This window comes from Condylura cristata, unplaced genomic scaffold (assembly GCF_000260355.1).
Source record: "Condylura cristata isolate star-nosed mole 26May11 unplaced genomic scaffold, ConCri1.0 scaffold00024, whole genome shotgun sequence".
Lineage (NCBI taxonomy): Eukaryota > Metazoa > Chordata > Mammalia > Eulipotyphla > Talpidae > Condylura > Condylura cristata.
In genome coordinates this window covers 23,122,172-23,136,685 of record NW_004567125.1, presented here as the reverse complement: position 1 = coordinate 23,136,685, position 14,514 = coordinate 23,122,172, and the positions used below count along the sequence as shown (strand labels likewise).

At 50.8% G+C, this 14,514-nt stretch overlaps 1 protein-coding gene across 1 annotated transcript in view; it reads right to left on the bottom strand.

Moving 5' to 3' along the window:
* Positions 1 to 8,789: 8,789 nt before the first annotated feature.
* QSOX1 (quiescin Q6 sulfhydryl oxidase 1) overlaps positions 8,790 to 14,514 on the bottom strand; it is a 38,283-nt gene continuing 32,558 nt past the window's right edge. The window contains exons 11-12 of the mRNA XM_004688141.2: positions 12,807 to 12,986; positions 8,790 to 10,805 (exon numbers count right to left, since the gene is read on the bottom strand). Of these exons, the coding sequence (XP_004688198.1) occupies positions 10,030 to 10,805; positions 12,807 to 12,986 (956 nt within the window). The 3' untranslated portion in view covers positions 8,790 to 10,029. The remainder of the gene's footprint in view (positions 10,806 to 12,806; positions 12,987 to 14,514) is intronic.

Sequence of the window (14,514 nt, the reverse complement as noted above, 5' to 3'; positions counted from 1 at the left end):
GGGAGCAGAACAGGCAGATAGACTAAGTACACTGCTGAGGGGAGCAGCAGGGCCGGTCAGGAGAGGTCTGCTTCCCATGTGGATCACTCCCCCACCCCCGAGGTGGGGGAGGGATTGAACTCGCACTGAAGTGGCTACGGCCAGCTTGCAGTGCTGAGTCCTAACTGTTGCCCCACCAGGGAGGGCCCAGGAGCAGCTCTTCTAAGGAGCCTGTTCCCCAGTAGAGCCACTGGGATGGCTGCTGCGGAGAGCTGCCCTCACCTTCGAACACACGCACACTCGTCAGTCCTTTCAGTCAAGGCAGCAGCAGCGCAGTGGTGACAGGAAATGTTGCTCAGGCCACAGGCAGGCCACAGAAAGGAATTCTCCCAGAAAGAAACAGAATTAGCCCCATTCTCTGCCCCAGGCCTGGAGATGACAGCTTCCTTTAGGCTGGTAATCCACCATGAAGGCTGCATTTCACACTTGCTGCTCTGGAATAGGCCTGCAGGGAATTACTCCTGGAGAGTGAAAATTGGAAAGCTTCAGGGCAATTTGTCCATTTTATCACATGCATTTCAGAGCTAGAGCTTGTGGTCTGGGCTGTGGCTGGGAATGAAACTGGTCTGGGGAGAGGAAGGCTGCACCCCCGGCCCTGGCTGGGAGAAGGCACCAGGCAGTGACAGCTGGCCTGGCTCTAAGGCATGGCTGTGGAGCCCTTGGAGTTGTTCACCGCAGTGCCCTGGCCCTCCCTGGTCAAGGTGAGAAGTCTGGCCACCAGGGGTGCTGTTACGGCCACACCACATGGGGGCACGAGGGCTGTTGCAGACATTGGGGATATCTCCTCTGAGTCTGTAATCTGCTCACTTGACCAGATGCTCGTCATATGATGTGCGAAGGCCATTTATAATGTACCTTATCATTGGTGCTTTTAGGGTCTTGTTCAAGAAATGCTCCCCCACACTATGTCACAATGATATTCTATCATCTTTCCTCTTCTTAGTTTGGTGTAGTTTAATTTTTCTCCATAGCGTGGGCCAGTTTCTCCATTATCACTGGCTTATAATACTTCTATTATATCTCACACTTTCGGATATTCATGGGACTTCCCTTGAACGTTTTTTTCTTAAGGTTTATTTTTACATATGCATATAACAACTGGGGTGTAGGTGGGGGGGAGAGGGGCCGGGAGGAGAGGGGGTGAGAGAATTCACTAAAGGCAGAGTAGGGAGCAAAACAGGCAGATCTACTGAAATACACTGCTGAGGGAAAGACAAGAGAGGTCTGCTTTGCCATGTGGGTCAGCTCTCTGGCCTATTATGACTCTATTAGTCTATTTATTTGCTTCTATGGTAAAATCACTTCAGAATAATTTCTCATGCTCTTCCCCCCAAAACTAACCCAGTAATCATGAAACTTTGATCACCCACATACATGTTAGAGTAAGATTCCATCAGACTTTCAATTGGTGTTACACTGAATTTCTGGTTACTTTGAACAGCCTTTCATCTCTAGCATGTTCATCTATCCATTTGGAACCATACAGTGTCTCTCTGTTTAGTGAAATCTTTAAAAACATCCCTATTCAGGGCAGCGGGTTAAAGCACAGGACTAAGAAGCTAAAGCCACTTCAGCATGAGTTCAATCCCTGCCCCGAGGTGACCACATGGCGCAGCAGACCTCTCCTGACCCGCCCGCTGCTCCCCTCAGCAGTGTACTTCATCCATCTGCCTGATCTGCTCCCCACTCTGTCTCTGGTGAAGCCTCTCACCACCCCTGAGCCTCTGGCCTGTACCAAAGTCCTGTACACATAAATAAATAAATCTTTAAAAACAAACAAACAAAAAAGTTCCTGTTTATTTTCTCCATAACACGTATCACGGATAAGATCCTCTTCATTTATTTCTTCGTTTCTTTACCTAGTTACTGTCTGTCTCATTCTACCATCTTACCTCAAAATGTGACCAGAAACACTTTAATCAACCAGTGTTCCCAGTGCCAAGACATTACTGACCCTGCTTCACTGCTGAAAACAACTGAGGTTCAGCGAATAAGCCAAAGTCCCACAGGAGCTCAGCCAAAGCACAGGAGTTGCCTTCACCTTCAAACACACACGCACACTCATCAGGCCTTTCAGTCACGGCAGCCGCGTAGTGGTGACAGGAAATGTTGCTCAGGCCACATGAAAGAAAAGGGGGGAAGAGGCTTTGGCCAGACAGTGGAGGGCAGGTGCTCCTCTAAGGGGCTTGGCTAGGCCTCTGAAGGGTGCAAGGAGATTGTAAGATAATGTGGGTGAGGCAACAGGGACGAGAATTTGGGGGCTCCAACAGGCAGCACCAGGGCAAAGAGGGGAGTTCATCCACACGTGGGAGAGAGCCAAGGGAAATAAACCGCCAGCTATCAGAAGAAGGAACTGAATTTGGACTTCAGACCTCTGGGCTGCTGTGGGGATCCGACGCCCCAGGGAGACCAGTCAGTGGCAACTGGAGATGGAACTGGTGCTCAGAGGGAGACCAGGAAGAGATTTTTGAGCCAAAAAAGACAGTGGCGATAGGCATTTGTCAGCAGCTCTGTATAAGCTGACATGGAAGGATATTCAGGATGTGGTCGTGAATGCAAAGCAAGAATGCCATGAAAATGGCGCTTATGCTCTTGCCTAGTTTTTGCACAGCAGGGTCTGAAAGGACACATAAGTTCGCTTTTGAGAACAGAGTTAGTAAGGTGTTTCGTTGCTGTTTTTAAAAAGAACAAAGTATGTGAAAGGACCTAGATGAATAAATGACTGAAACCTCAGTGTTTCTTGTCCTTGGGGAATGCTCTTGAACCTTGGGGGGTCTGGTCCCCATGTGCACATGGGCCCCTCCTGGAGTGGCTCACCCCACTCCCACCACTGCAGGCTGCCTGGTTGGCCTTTGCTGCTCGGGGCTCTTATTTCTTGCCAGCCCGAGGCTGCTAGGATTAGAAAAGAAGACTGGTGGGTCCTCACTGGTGGCCCAAGGGGTTAAGTATCAGCATTATGAAGCTGGCCACAGCCACTGTGGCATGAGTTTGATCCCTGGCCAGGGAGGTGACCACATGGCACAGCAGACCTCTCTTGTCTCACCTGCTGCTCCCCTCAGCAGTGTACTTCATCAGTCTGCCTGTTCCGCTCCCCACTCTGTCTCTGGTGAATACTCTTACCCCCCCCCCCATCTGGCCTGTACTTCAGTTATTGTATGCATAAATCAATGAATCTTAAAAAAAAAAGATGGCTGGCAGTACACATGTTGACCTACTACGTGCAGGACAACACAGCCTCTCCTTCAACTTTGTATTAGTTTCTTTGCAGATGAAGGAACTCGGGCTCATGGGGACACTGGGATTCTTACACGGGTAGTAAGGAGCAGCATCGGGACCTGGAACCCAGGTCTCCTGATCTTAAAGCAGCCTTCTCCATAATGGTCCCTGCTTCCTGGCAATTTCTATCTCACTTAAGCCTCTTTGATGTTCTTTGCACAGTCCTGAGGGTTATAAAAAGGAGCAACAGGTTTTGAGAAAGTATCCCTGTTTATTCAAAAGGCATACTAGGCCGACCACCCAGTATGTGCCAGCCCCATGTCAAGTCCTGGCACTGCAGGAGAGGAGGCGAGACTTTCCCTCACAGCCATCAGAAGAGATGGGCAAGACACTAGCCAGGTGCCTGCCCATGTTGAAAGTGCCCCTGGAGAGAAGTCTCAGTTGAATCTGAAGTCTGGCCTCAACTCAAATGCCATGGGGCAGGCAGCTAGGTCAGGAGAGATGGAGCACGGTCCCTTAGACTATGTTCTAAGCCAAGAGTGGTAACTGCCTTTGGCCTTCAGAGCAGGGACGTAAAGGGCAGTGGGAGAGAGACCTGGGCCCTGAGGAGGGAGGTCCCAGCTGACTGTTGCTATGTGGGAATTGGCCCACATGGGCAGGTCTTCTGATGGTGAACACAGAGATCATTCCAGGCTTTGTTCAGTGTCTCTGGTTATTTCCTTAGGATAGACTTTGGGCAGTAAAATCACTGCATTAAAGGGCATACACTTCTTGAAGTATGCTACAGTATTATTTTTTCAGCAATATTATACCTATGTACATTATCACTTTTCCAGCATCAAATTGTTTTGTTTCATGATGTATAACTATGATATTACATAAATTAACCTTTCGCTTCCTTGATTACTTAAGAATATGGTTTCGTTTATTTATGGGTCATTGTATTTCTTCTTTTATGAATTGACAGTTTATAGTCAATTCACAAGTATCTTAATTATATTAGTAGTAAATATTTATTTAATAGAAAAAGAGAAAGTACAGGTAAATATAAAGAAAAATGTTCCCACCACTGACCACTAATTACTGTTTACATTTTGGTGTATAGATACCAGATTTTACCCTTGTCTTAGTGTCCATAAATATATACGTATTTCATTTCTCAAAGATGAGATCATATTGCATGGCATCATCTTTGCACCTCTATATTTCCACCTACCAATATGATATGAAAAAATTTTCAGGTAGAGAAATATACTAGTTTGGGCCTCCCTGGTGGTGCAAGGAGTTAAGTCTCAGCACTATGAAGCTATCCACAGCCTCTGCAGCATGAGTTTGATCCCCAGCCCTGGAGGTGACCCACATGGCACAGCAGACCTCTCCTGTCTCACCTACTTCTCCCCTCAGCCGTGTATTTCAGTAGATCTGTCTGTTCTGCTCCCCACTCTGTCTCTGGTGAGTCTTCTCACCCCTATACCTCTGGTCTGTACCCTAGCTCTTGTATACATAAATAAATAAAATAAATCTGAATAAAAAAAGAAATATACAAGTTTCATTACTTAATAATGAGAATTGATTCTGAGAAATGGGTTGTTAGGCAACTTTGTCATTGTGGGAACATCACAGAGCGTAATTATACAAACCTAGATGGTATGAGAACACCATTGACTACACAGTCTTTGAATGAAATGTCACCAAGCACTGCATGACTGTGGGTCATATATTTCTAGAGACTGCATTGTATTCCATTATAATGATGTAAATGGAATTTAATCTACCTCCTATTTTGGAGATTAGATCAATCTTATTTTATATGGTATATATAATAGTGTAGTGAACCTCAGTAAATATCCTCAATTATTTCCCTAGGATAAATTCCAGAAATAGAATTGTTGGGTCAAAGGTTATATATTTTCTTAAGGCTTTCAAAGTACTACCAGTTACACTGCATTACAAATTACATGTTTCCCAAAAGTTCTATCAGTTTATACTTCCACTAGCAGAGTTAGAGTGTACACAGTGGCAGATAGCATTCTTTTAAGATGTCTTCAAGGTTCTTTCCCAAATTATACAGTTTTTCAGAATTTTGTCATTGCCCATTAAAAGGTAGGACCCAGGGTTCTTCCCCTGAAACTTCAGTGATGTTTTCTGTCTGCTTCAATCAATGGAGCATAGCAAAATAGATATTACATGGCTTCTAAGAACAGCTCACACAAACACCCTGTGCTTTCACACCGTTGTTTTTGGATGTTTGCTCTTGGCACCCAGCCACCATGCTGTGAGGAATCCCAGCAGCCGGTAGAGAAGAGCTCTCAGGCCCCCTGCCCACAGCCCAGCTAAGCTCGCAGGAGACAGCCAAAATCTACTTGCCAGACAAACACACCCAGATACACTACATGGGGCAAAGATGAGCTGTTGCCTATTGAAGAGAACTGGGACGCCAAGTGATACGCTTCACTTCCCCTCACTCTAGCTAACTCTAGGTATTATCTCACTTTACTTTCATTTTACCAATAGGCTCAACAAAAGACTTGTCTTTCTTTGGTGTTACTCTTTGGACTCATTATTATTAATAGAGCTTCAGTGTCGTTCTTTTTGCTAATAGGGCTTTACAATCCTTCCATCCTCTTTGTTTCCTTCGTTACTTTTTCTTTTTATAAGAAATGTTTATTGCAAAAATTAAAAAAAAAAAGACATACCTCAGTCTGTGTCCGTGTGCAGCTGTGTAGGCACAGGGGCACACACGGGCAAAGCCTTCTGGGCAGGTGAGAGGCCAGACACACTGCAGCAGTGGAGGAGGGGGGTTAACAGTGTCAAAGCTTTGGGGTGCCCTCAGCCCTACAAGGACACGATGGGCTGCACCTAGGTGCCCCCCACCCTACCTCATGGCAAGTGGGAAGAGCCAGGCCCTACAGGTCACCCCTCTGGGACCTCCCTGGACTGCTCCCAGGAGTGGCTGCTGAATGAAGCAGCCCTTCTGGCCTCTGGCGCCCCCCACTTCTCCCACCTCATGACCTCGGGCCTCAGAGAAGCTTCCTGATGACCACTTCAGCATACCTAGCCCAATGGGCCACTACTTTCTCGCTTATCTGTCTCCCCTCTAGCATGTAAGCACTTAGAGGCAGAGGGCCGCTAACCCACCACAGCTATTTGCTCCCAGCTCTACCCAAATGGGTTGGGGGGAAAAAATCCTTAAAATTTTAAAAAGGTTTTGTTTAGAATTTCTTATATTTACTATTTTCCTATGTTGACCTTTGCTGGGATTTTTCCTCTACCTCTACCTGTGATGTTTTATTCCTCCCTATTTTCCTTGCTGATACCCACCAGCTCATGCAACCCGTGCTCAACCGCCTCCTCTTGGAAATGCTGAAGGCTCAGCAGATAAAGAAAGGCAGAGGTGCGTATTAGAACTGAGGAGCCTTGGCTTGGCAGTCCCCGTCCCCCAGGACTGGCCAACTTGGGAGCTGTCCTTGGTGACTCAGCAGCCGGCTCCCAGCTTGGCAGACCGGGTGGGGGAGGAGCCAGCTGGTGGGCAAAGCCTGTGTAAGCTGCTGCTGGAGACCCCTGCAGAAGTCAAGGGGAAAGGCCACAGTCCTGCCGAGGAGGAGACCGACCCTTGTTTATCAATCAGTGGGCCTGGGCCTGGGCAGAGAGGCTGTGGTGAGGAGGCATACCCCCTGGCAGGCCTCAGGTGGACCCCAGGGAAGGCTTTGCCTCCTGGTCTATGCACTGCGGGTAGACACTGGGGTGCTGGGGCCTCTCCAGCCTGGCTCTGATTCTGAACACCTGAGCTTGCTGATGGGCCTCCTCTGCACTTGCCGTTTGTCAGGTACAGGTGGTGGGGGAAGTAGGCAGACTCAAGTAGACTTGGCCAAGTGGGCACAGGAGCCTCCAGCAGCCTCTTGAGGGCCAGGGTTACCCTGCCAATTGTGTGCAGGCCTGATAGCTTTGGGGGCTAGGGGAACAAGTGGAGACAAGCACATCCAAGCCAGGTGGGTGGAGGGGAGGTAGGCGATGAGGGTAGGGACCCTCAGGCTACAGACGTACAGGAAGGTTCCAGGCTGGACTCCAGCGAGCCAGGCAGAGGTTACCTTGGGTCACTATAAGCAAGGAAGGGGGGACAGCTGACCTCTGGGGGCTCCCTGGCCCCCCAGCTGTCCTAGCAGAGGGAACATGCATGGCTCCTCCCAGTGCCATTTGAGCAGAGTGAAGATGTCAAAGGGAAATCTCCAAATCGGATCGAGACCCTGCTCCCCCTTAATGAGGTTCATTATCATCCCCTCTGATCCCAGTAAAACCCAGAATCAGGCAGGATTAGGGGCAGGCTCTCTAATCTGGCTGCCTCCTCCCTCCTGATCTACCAGCCCAGGCCAGTTCCACAAGGAAGGCTTGACCTGCCTGGAAGGAGAGTTGGGCACTTGGCTGAGTAGCCCTGGCATGTACAGACAAAGGTTCATTGAACAAAACAGGGAGCAAACGAGGCAGGTCTCCCAGGAAGGTCTGTCTCTGGTGCACATAGAGGCTGAAAGGCCTCCACAACCACAAATGCTGGCGAGGATGTGGAGAAAAAGGAACTCTCCTGCACTGATGGTGGGAATGCAAACTGGTAACACCATTCTGGAAAGCTGTGTGGAGCTTTCTCAAATGCTAAAAATGGAGCTTCCATATGACCCAGCAATCCCACTCCTAGGTATCTACCGAAAGGACACAAAATGACACCTGCACCCCATGTTTATTGCTGCTCTATTTACAATAGGGAAGATGTGGAATCAACCCAAATGCCCAGAAGTAGATGACTGGATTAAAAAGATGTGGTACATATACACAATGGAATATTACTCAGCAACCAAAAAAAGGAAACACATGTCTTTTGCAGCAACATGGATGGAGCAGGAAAAGATCATGCTTGGTGAAATAAACCAGGCAGAAGAGGAAAAATACCAGGTGGTTTCACTCATAACAGGAGTGTAAAAGATTGGGGAGAAAATAATAATAATAATGAACAACTATATGCCAGAGATATTTTATAGAGGTGGAGTGGGGAATGGGATCAAAAATGGGGGGGTGTACACTGGACTATGGTGATGGCACACAGGTGAACTGGTGATGGGAAGTCTATGGGAATTAAACTGAGATGAGAAAAGGCACAAAATGATGTAAAAATAAACAATTATATTATTAAAAAAGATATGGTACATATACGCAATGGAATATTACTCAGCTATCAAAAAAGATGAACGCATGCCTTTTGCAGCAATATGGATGGATCTGGAAGGGATCATGCTTAGTGAAATAAGCCAGAAAGAAAAGGAAAAATACCAGGCGGTTTCACTCATAGCAGGAGCATAAGAGATCAGGGGAGGAAAATCAGCAACTGTAAAATGAAAATCAACGAACAACTATATACCAGAGACATTTTATGGGGGTGGAGAGGGGAATGGGCTCAAACATGGGGTGGGAAAGGTGCATGGGGCTATGGTGATGGCACACGGGTGGATTGGTGGTGGGAACTCCATGGGGATTACAACCAAGATGGAAAAATGCACAAATTAAGAAAAAGAAAATGGTATATAACTTTAATAAGAGAAAAAAGGTGTGTGTGGGGGAGCTGTGACAAAGGCGGCCGGGAGCTTGGGAGATGGGGCTGGATTCCAGGGGCGGCTTGATTCTGCACCTCCTGTCCATGCACGAGATGAGGTCTCCAAGGGGCAAGTTAAAGAACACACTGGTCTTGCCTTAACAAAAATAATTTATTCTACAACCCTCCCAAGCAGTGGGGTGGAGTTGAAATCAAACACATGCACCCATGTAGGGCGCCACTGTCCCATTGATCCTGGTAACCTCTACATGTTGGGGGTGGGACCTCCAGAGAGATGATATTGCCCTCAACCCAGCACCCTCTACATTCAAAGTCAGTCTCCGAAGACTAAAATCAAAAGATAAAAGACCCAGCTTGAGAGGGATTAGGACAGCAACTTAAAGGGAGAAATCAAAGCACATTTAAAGCAGCCATCTTTCTCCTGCTCTTCACCACCTCTCACAGCTAGGCCCAGAGCTAGAGAGTCCAACCTCCCTCCCTCGATCCCACACTACCCCCTGATCAGGTCCTGCCAAACTGACCTCTCAGGCCCCAGCTTGGGGACAGTCACCTGCCAGCTGTCAGACTGTACAGACTCCGCCTGCTCTTCTGGAAGCAGGCACCTGGGGCAGAGGCCAGTCATAGGCCCTCTTCCCACACACCCTGACCCACTTAGGAGACCGGCCTGACCTCTGGCTGCCAAACCCCCTTCTGAAGCCAACCTGCCCAGCATTTCTGAGAGGCTGGAGAGGCCACAGGGGCCGGGGGTGTCCTTCCTTCCTTTGCTTCTAGAAGGCAGTGAAGGACAGAACCCTAGCTTGTACAAGGAGTTGCACTCTAGCACTCTAGCCTCGGAAATAGTGGCTTTACTTGCCCTAATTTAAGCCGGTACCAAGCAGAGGCACTAAAGTTTCAGCAAGAATGAGGCAGGCCTTCAAATAAGCTGAAAAGGAGGAATTTGGTGCTGAGAGGCCAGGGACTGAGCTTTCTAATCCGATTGCCAAGGCTGTCCTCAACCAGGGCTCTCAGAAAACCTGTACTCTATGCATGTCCCTGGAATACTCCAGAAGACCCAAAGAGGTTCATCAGGCCAACAATTTTCTCGGATTTCCCTGGACAGGAGCAAGGGGGAGGGGGCCAAGAGGCTGGAAGAGCATGGATGGCAGCTCCCTGCTCAGTCCCCTCCCAGCTAGGATGGTTCAGGCTGTGGGGTGGCCAGAGTGACCCTTCAGGGCCTTCATCTTGGCCCGGAAGTAGGTATACATGGCCAGGAGGCCCAAGAAGGACAAGGAGTAGAGTATGATGCAGAGGCTGATGTCCAACTGGGAGAAGCCCCCTCCCAGCACCTGCAGCCACTGGCCTCGGCCCCGCATGGACCCAGGCTCTGGTGCCCAGTCAGGGATGTTGATCAGCTGCTTGGCCCTGCGGCCCACTCCCCTCAGCTCCAAGGGACCCCTGGGGAGGTTCTCAGCTTCCAACTCAGCCAGCACTATGGCTCTCGTATCTCGCTTCATCCAGTGTCGCTGTCCTTTGGGGGGTTCTAATTCATCCCTCTGAAGCTCTGCTACAAGCTCTAGGGGTCCCCGGTCTGGCTCAGCACCGGTCCAAGGGAAGTCCGTGTGCATTTCTGGGGGGCGTCTCAGCCCAAGGCTCTCTGTACGAACATCTGGGATGCTGGAGCCTGGCTCTACAGGCAGCTCAGCCTCCTCAGGGCCCAGAGTAGAGTTTCCGGCCATCAGTACTAATGTCATTGGCTTTGGCTCAGCTTCCATCCTCGGTGCACCCTGGTGGTGGTCCAGCCCAGCTGTAGGAGGGTCCAGGACGATGTTGCTCCAGGAGAAGTGGGTCTTGAAGAAGCTGAGGGTGTTGTCCAGGTCCCACACGGGCTGGCCCTGGAGTTCATTGTGACAAGCAGAACAGAGTTCACGGGGTGGCCACTGCACCTTGGGGAAGTGGGGGTCCTCGCTGGGGGCCCCTGGGGAAGGAAACACACAAAGCTCAACTATGACACAATAGGCCTATACCCAAAAGCCCAGGCCTAGTCTTCCGTCCAGAATATAGACTTCCTCGCCTACAGAAAGGCCTTCCAGTAGCCCTTCAAAAGGACAGGTATAAGACAGCTAAAGAAAACCAGTGCATCACCTGGCCCAAGGGATTCAGCAATGGCACCTCCCAGGTAATGGAGGATTCCTCCCTGCCTGCCCCCAGCACCCCACCTTTACCCAAGGTGGTCAGCGGGCTTCACCCACTGCAGGTTTGCAGCTCTGGGCCGGCAGAAACTCACAGCATCATCTGTCTGACAAGCTTTAGTTGATCTGCTAGTATTTATTTTCTTTTCTAAAATTGTCTAATTTTTATGCAATGAAAATATGTTACTTCTGTACTTATAGGGAAAATGGTTTGGTTTTTTTTTTTTTAAAGATTTATTTATTGATGCCCCCGGGGTTGGGGTAAGGCCAGAGTTGCAGGGGTGGTGAGAGGCTTCACTAGAGACAGAGTGGGGAGCAGAACAGGCAGATCGTGGAAGTACAGTGCTGAGGAGAGCAGCAGGCAGGTCAGGAGAGGTCTGCCGCGCCATGTGGGTCACCTCTCAGGGCGGGGGTTGAACTCATGCAGAAGTGGCTTTAACTTCTTCATGCAGTGCTTTAACTCGCTGTGCCACCAGGGAGGGCCCGGAAAATGTTTTTTAAACAAGAGCTGGCACCTGGTAACCCCACAGGTGTTTTCCTTTACCCCATCGAAGCCCTCTGGGGCAGGGAGGAGTTGGTGGGGTTTCCTCCTCAGGTGGGCGCTGAGGGGTGGCTGTGGGAGCCCAGGGACATGGGTGGGGAAGGGCACTCTGACCCCCAGGCTGTTGGGTCAGGGCCTGCTCTCATGCTTGCCCAGAGTCGCCTGGGGAATGCCATGAGGCTATATCTCTTGTAAGAAGCACGGTCCTAAAGGACTAATGGGTGGGGAGGTGGGGAATAAGTTGCTGGCCAGAAAGAAGGCACAGCAAGTGATGTAAAAATCGGTGGTTATTTTGGCAACAGGAGAAGCAGCCGTGAAATGGGCGTGCAGTTTGTACTTGCTCTGTTGCCATTAGTCAGATGTGGAAGGACCCACCTCCTTTTCGGCTCCTGAGGAGGGGCCCGCTCCTGGCCCTCCCTGAGCAGCTGGGTCCTGAGGGGAGCTGGGAGCCTGCCAAGGTCATGGGGCTAGAGGGTCAAACGGAGCATTTGGTGGCAGGGGCAGGGTGGGAGGAGACAGGCACGTGTCGTCTTTTTAATCCACCAGGAGGCCCCAAGAGACGAGTCGGAGACCAGCCGCCAGCACCAGCACCTGCTCCACTCAGCAACTTTAACCTCACACCCCAGGCCTCATGCCACCTCCCACCTCTCTCCCCACAGACCAGCCGTTGTCCACAGATGGCTCCCTCCCCACCGCCAGCTTCTGGTCACCCCCTGGAGTTTAAAACCTTTGCCTCTTGGACTAGAAAACAGTGCACATGAGGGATGGTCAGAAGACAAGGCAGTTCCCTTTTGGGAATCAGTCTCTGGTCTTTTCCAGTACATTGTAACACAAGACCCTCAGCCCCCCAGGAAGTGGAAAAGCACAGATCTCTCCTCTTTAGCACTTTGGGAAAGAGCAGGAAAGGCAAAAAGCAGGGCAGGGTCGACAGGGAGGGACGCCAATAGGCCAGAGGAAGGGCCTTGTGCAGGGGCAAGAGTGTGCAACGGAGTCAAAGACCAGGGTCTTAGCAGGTCAAAGCCTCAGTTTCTTCATCTAGAAAATGGGTCTAAGGATACCGCCCTGTCAGGAGGGCTGGCAGCGCAAGAGCAGCTTCTCTGTGTGGGAGCACTATGAAGAGGTGTTACCCGGGGACCGCTTGGAGACAGTGAGCTTCCCCCCCTCACCTCTGGTCCTATACTCGGAAGTTGCCCCAGCTCAGCCTCCCTCTGTAGGGGCTCCAGGCTTGGAGGCGGCCTCTCCTTACCTGCAAGGCGATTATTGACCCTGTTGTGGCTGGACCAGAGCCAGAGAACAGCGTTGTCCGGACTGTCCACTTTGTGCATGGAGGCAGCAGCCATCTGCTCGAAGTGGCTGGAGCAGTCTTGGCAGCCGAAGAAGAAGCGGATGTAGCCCCGGATGGCCTGGAGGACCTTCTGGGCCGTGGCTGCAGGGGCAGGGGCAGGGGCAGCGGCTGAGTCAGGGGCCGCCTGCCCCTGCAGGTCCTCCGTGTGCCCGCACAGGCCCGCCACGCCACCCCTGCCCGCGTCCCGGCCCCGCCCCGGCCTCCGCACCTGCCTCCCCACCTTGCTTCCAAACTCCTGAGGCCTGGCTTCCTTTCTCTTTTTCCCAGGCCCTCATCACTCACTCTCACTCAGGATAAAATCTACAGTCCTCAGCGAACGCTAAGGCTACTTGTGAGGCTGAGAGCATCCAGGGGCCCGCTGCCACACTCTGGGCTCCTTCTCTGGGCTTTGGGCGTCCTGACTGTTTCCTCAGGTGCCTCCCTCCTTCAGATATTTCACTGGAGCCCATCCTGAGAGGAGTCTGCGCACCCCCTCATGTGTCCCATCTCCCCCACTTGTCCCTTTCTCTATCGCTGGGACCTCTGGGCTCCTCCCTAGGGACACACTGCCCCCTAAATCCTTTTATCTCCCACATTCCATATTTCTCAAGGCTGGAGGTAGTAGCAGCATTCTCCCTGATGCTGGGGGCTTCCAAAATCTCTCTCCTCGCTACCAACGCTCCAGGCCCAGCGAAGCCAGTCCCCTGGCTCACCTGCATTCCCTGGGGTCCAGCACCGGCTCCCTGGCTCTCCACACCACCATTCCTGGCAGCTTTTGGCCCAAACCTGTGTCTTCCTTGAACCTCAGCTCCACCTGCTCATGCACGCATCCTGGTGCCCCCCTGCCCCCACCCCCCTGCCTGCTCTGCTGTGGTACTAGTCACTTCCTGTGCCCTTGTCCTCTGGCTCTCACCCCTTCCCACCTCCAGGATTTCACTCCTATAAATACATTCTTTCTTTACTGCATCACTTATTTCCCCTTTAATAGTGGGTCATCCATATTCAAAACAGTCACAAGAAAGAACCCCCTTCTGGGGCCCTGGCTGCAAGGGAGAGGGGGCGTCACCCCAGTACCCTCCATCATCTCCAGTGCTTTGCTCTCTTCAGCTCAGTCCGCCTGGCCTTCTCTCCTCTGCTCCCTGAAACTTTCTGCCAGACAGCTCCTCCTCTTAGAATACCCCAGCAGCACAACACCTACCACTCAGCTTGAAACATCTGACTTTAGAGGCCCCCAAAACTTGAAGCATCCTCCTTGTCAAAACATTCCACTTTAGGGACCCTTCTGAAATTGTCGTGGCTGCCCCCTCCCCTCTTTTGCTGGCCTCTGACCCTGGAGGTGGGTGGGGCTGCTGCAGTGCCCGGAGCTCAGGCCTCAGCACTTTCCTGCTCGCCAGCAAGCCTACCGGCCCCTGACTTTGTGATCTACATGCCATGTCACCTACATGTCATCTACAGTATCACCTACAGCATCACCTATATGTCATCTACAGAGTCACCTACAGTATCACCTATGTCATCTAGAGTCACCTACATGCCATCTACAGTGTCACCTACATGTCATCTACAGTGTCACCTACAGCATCACCTATATGTCATCTACAGAGTCACCTACATGACATCTACAGTGTCA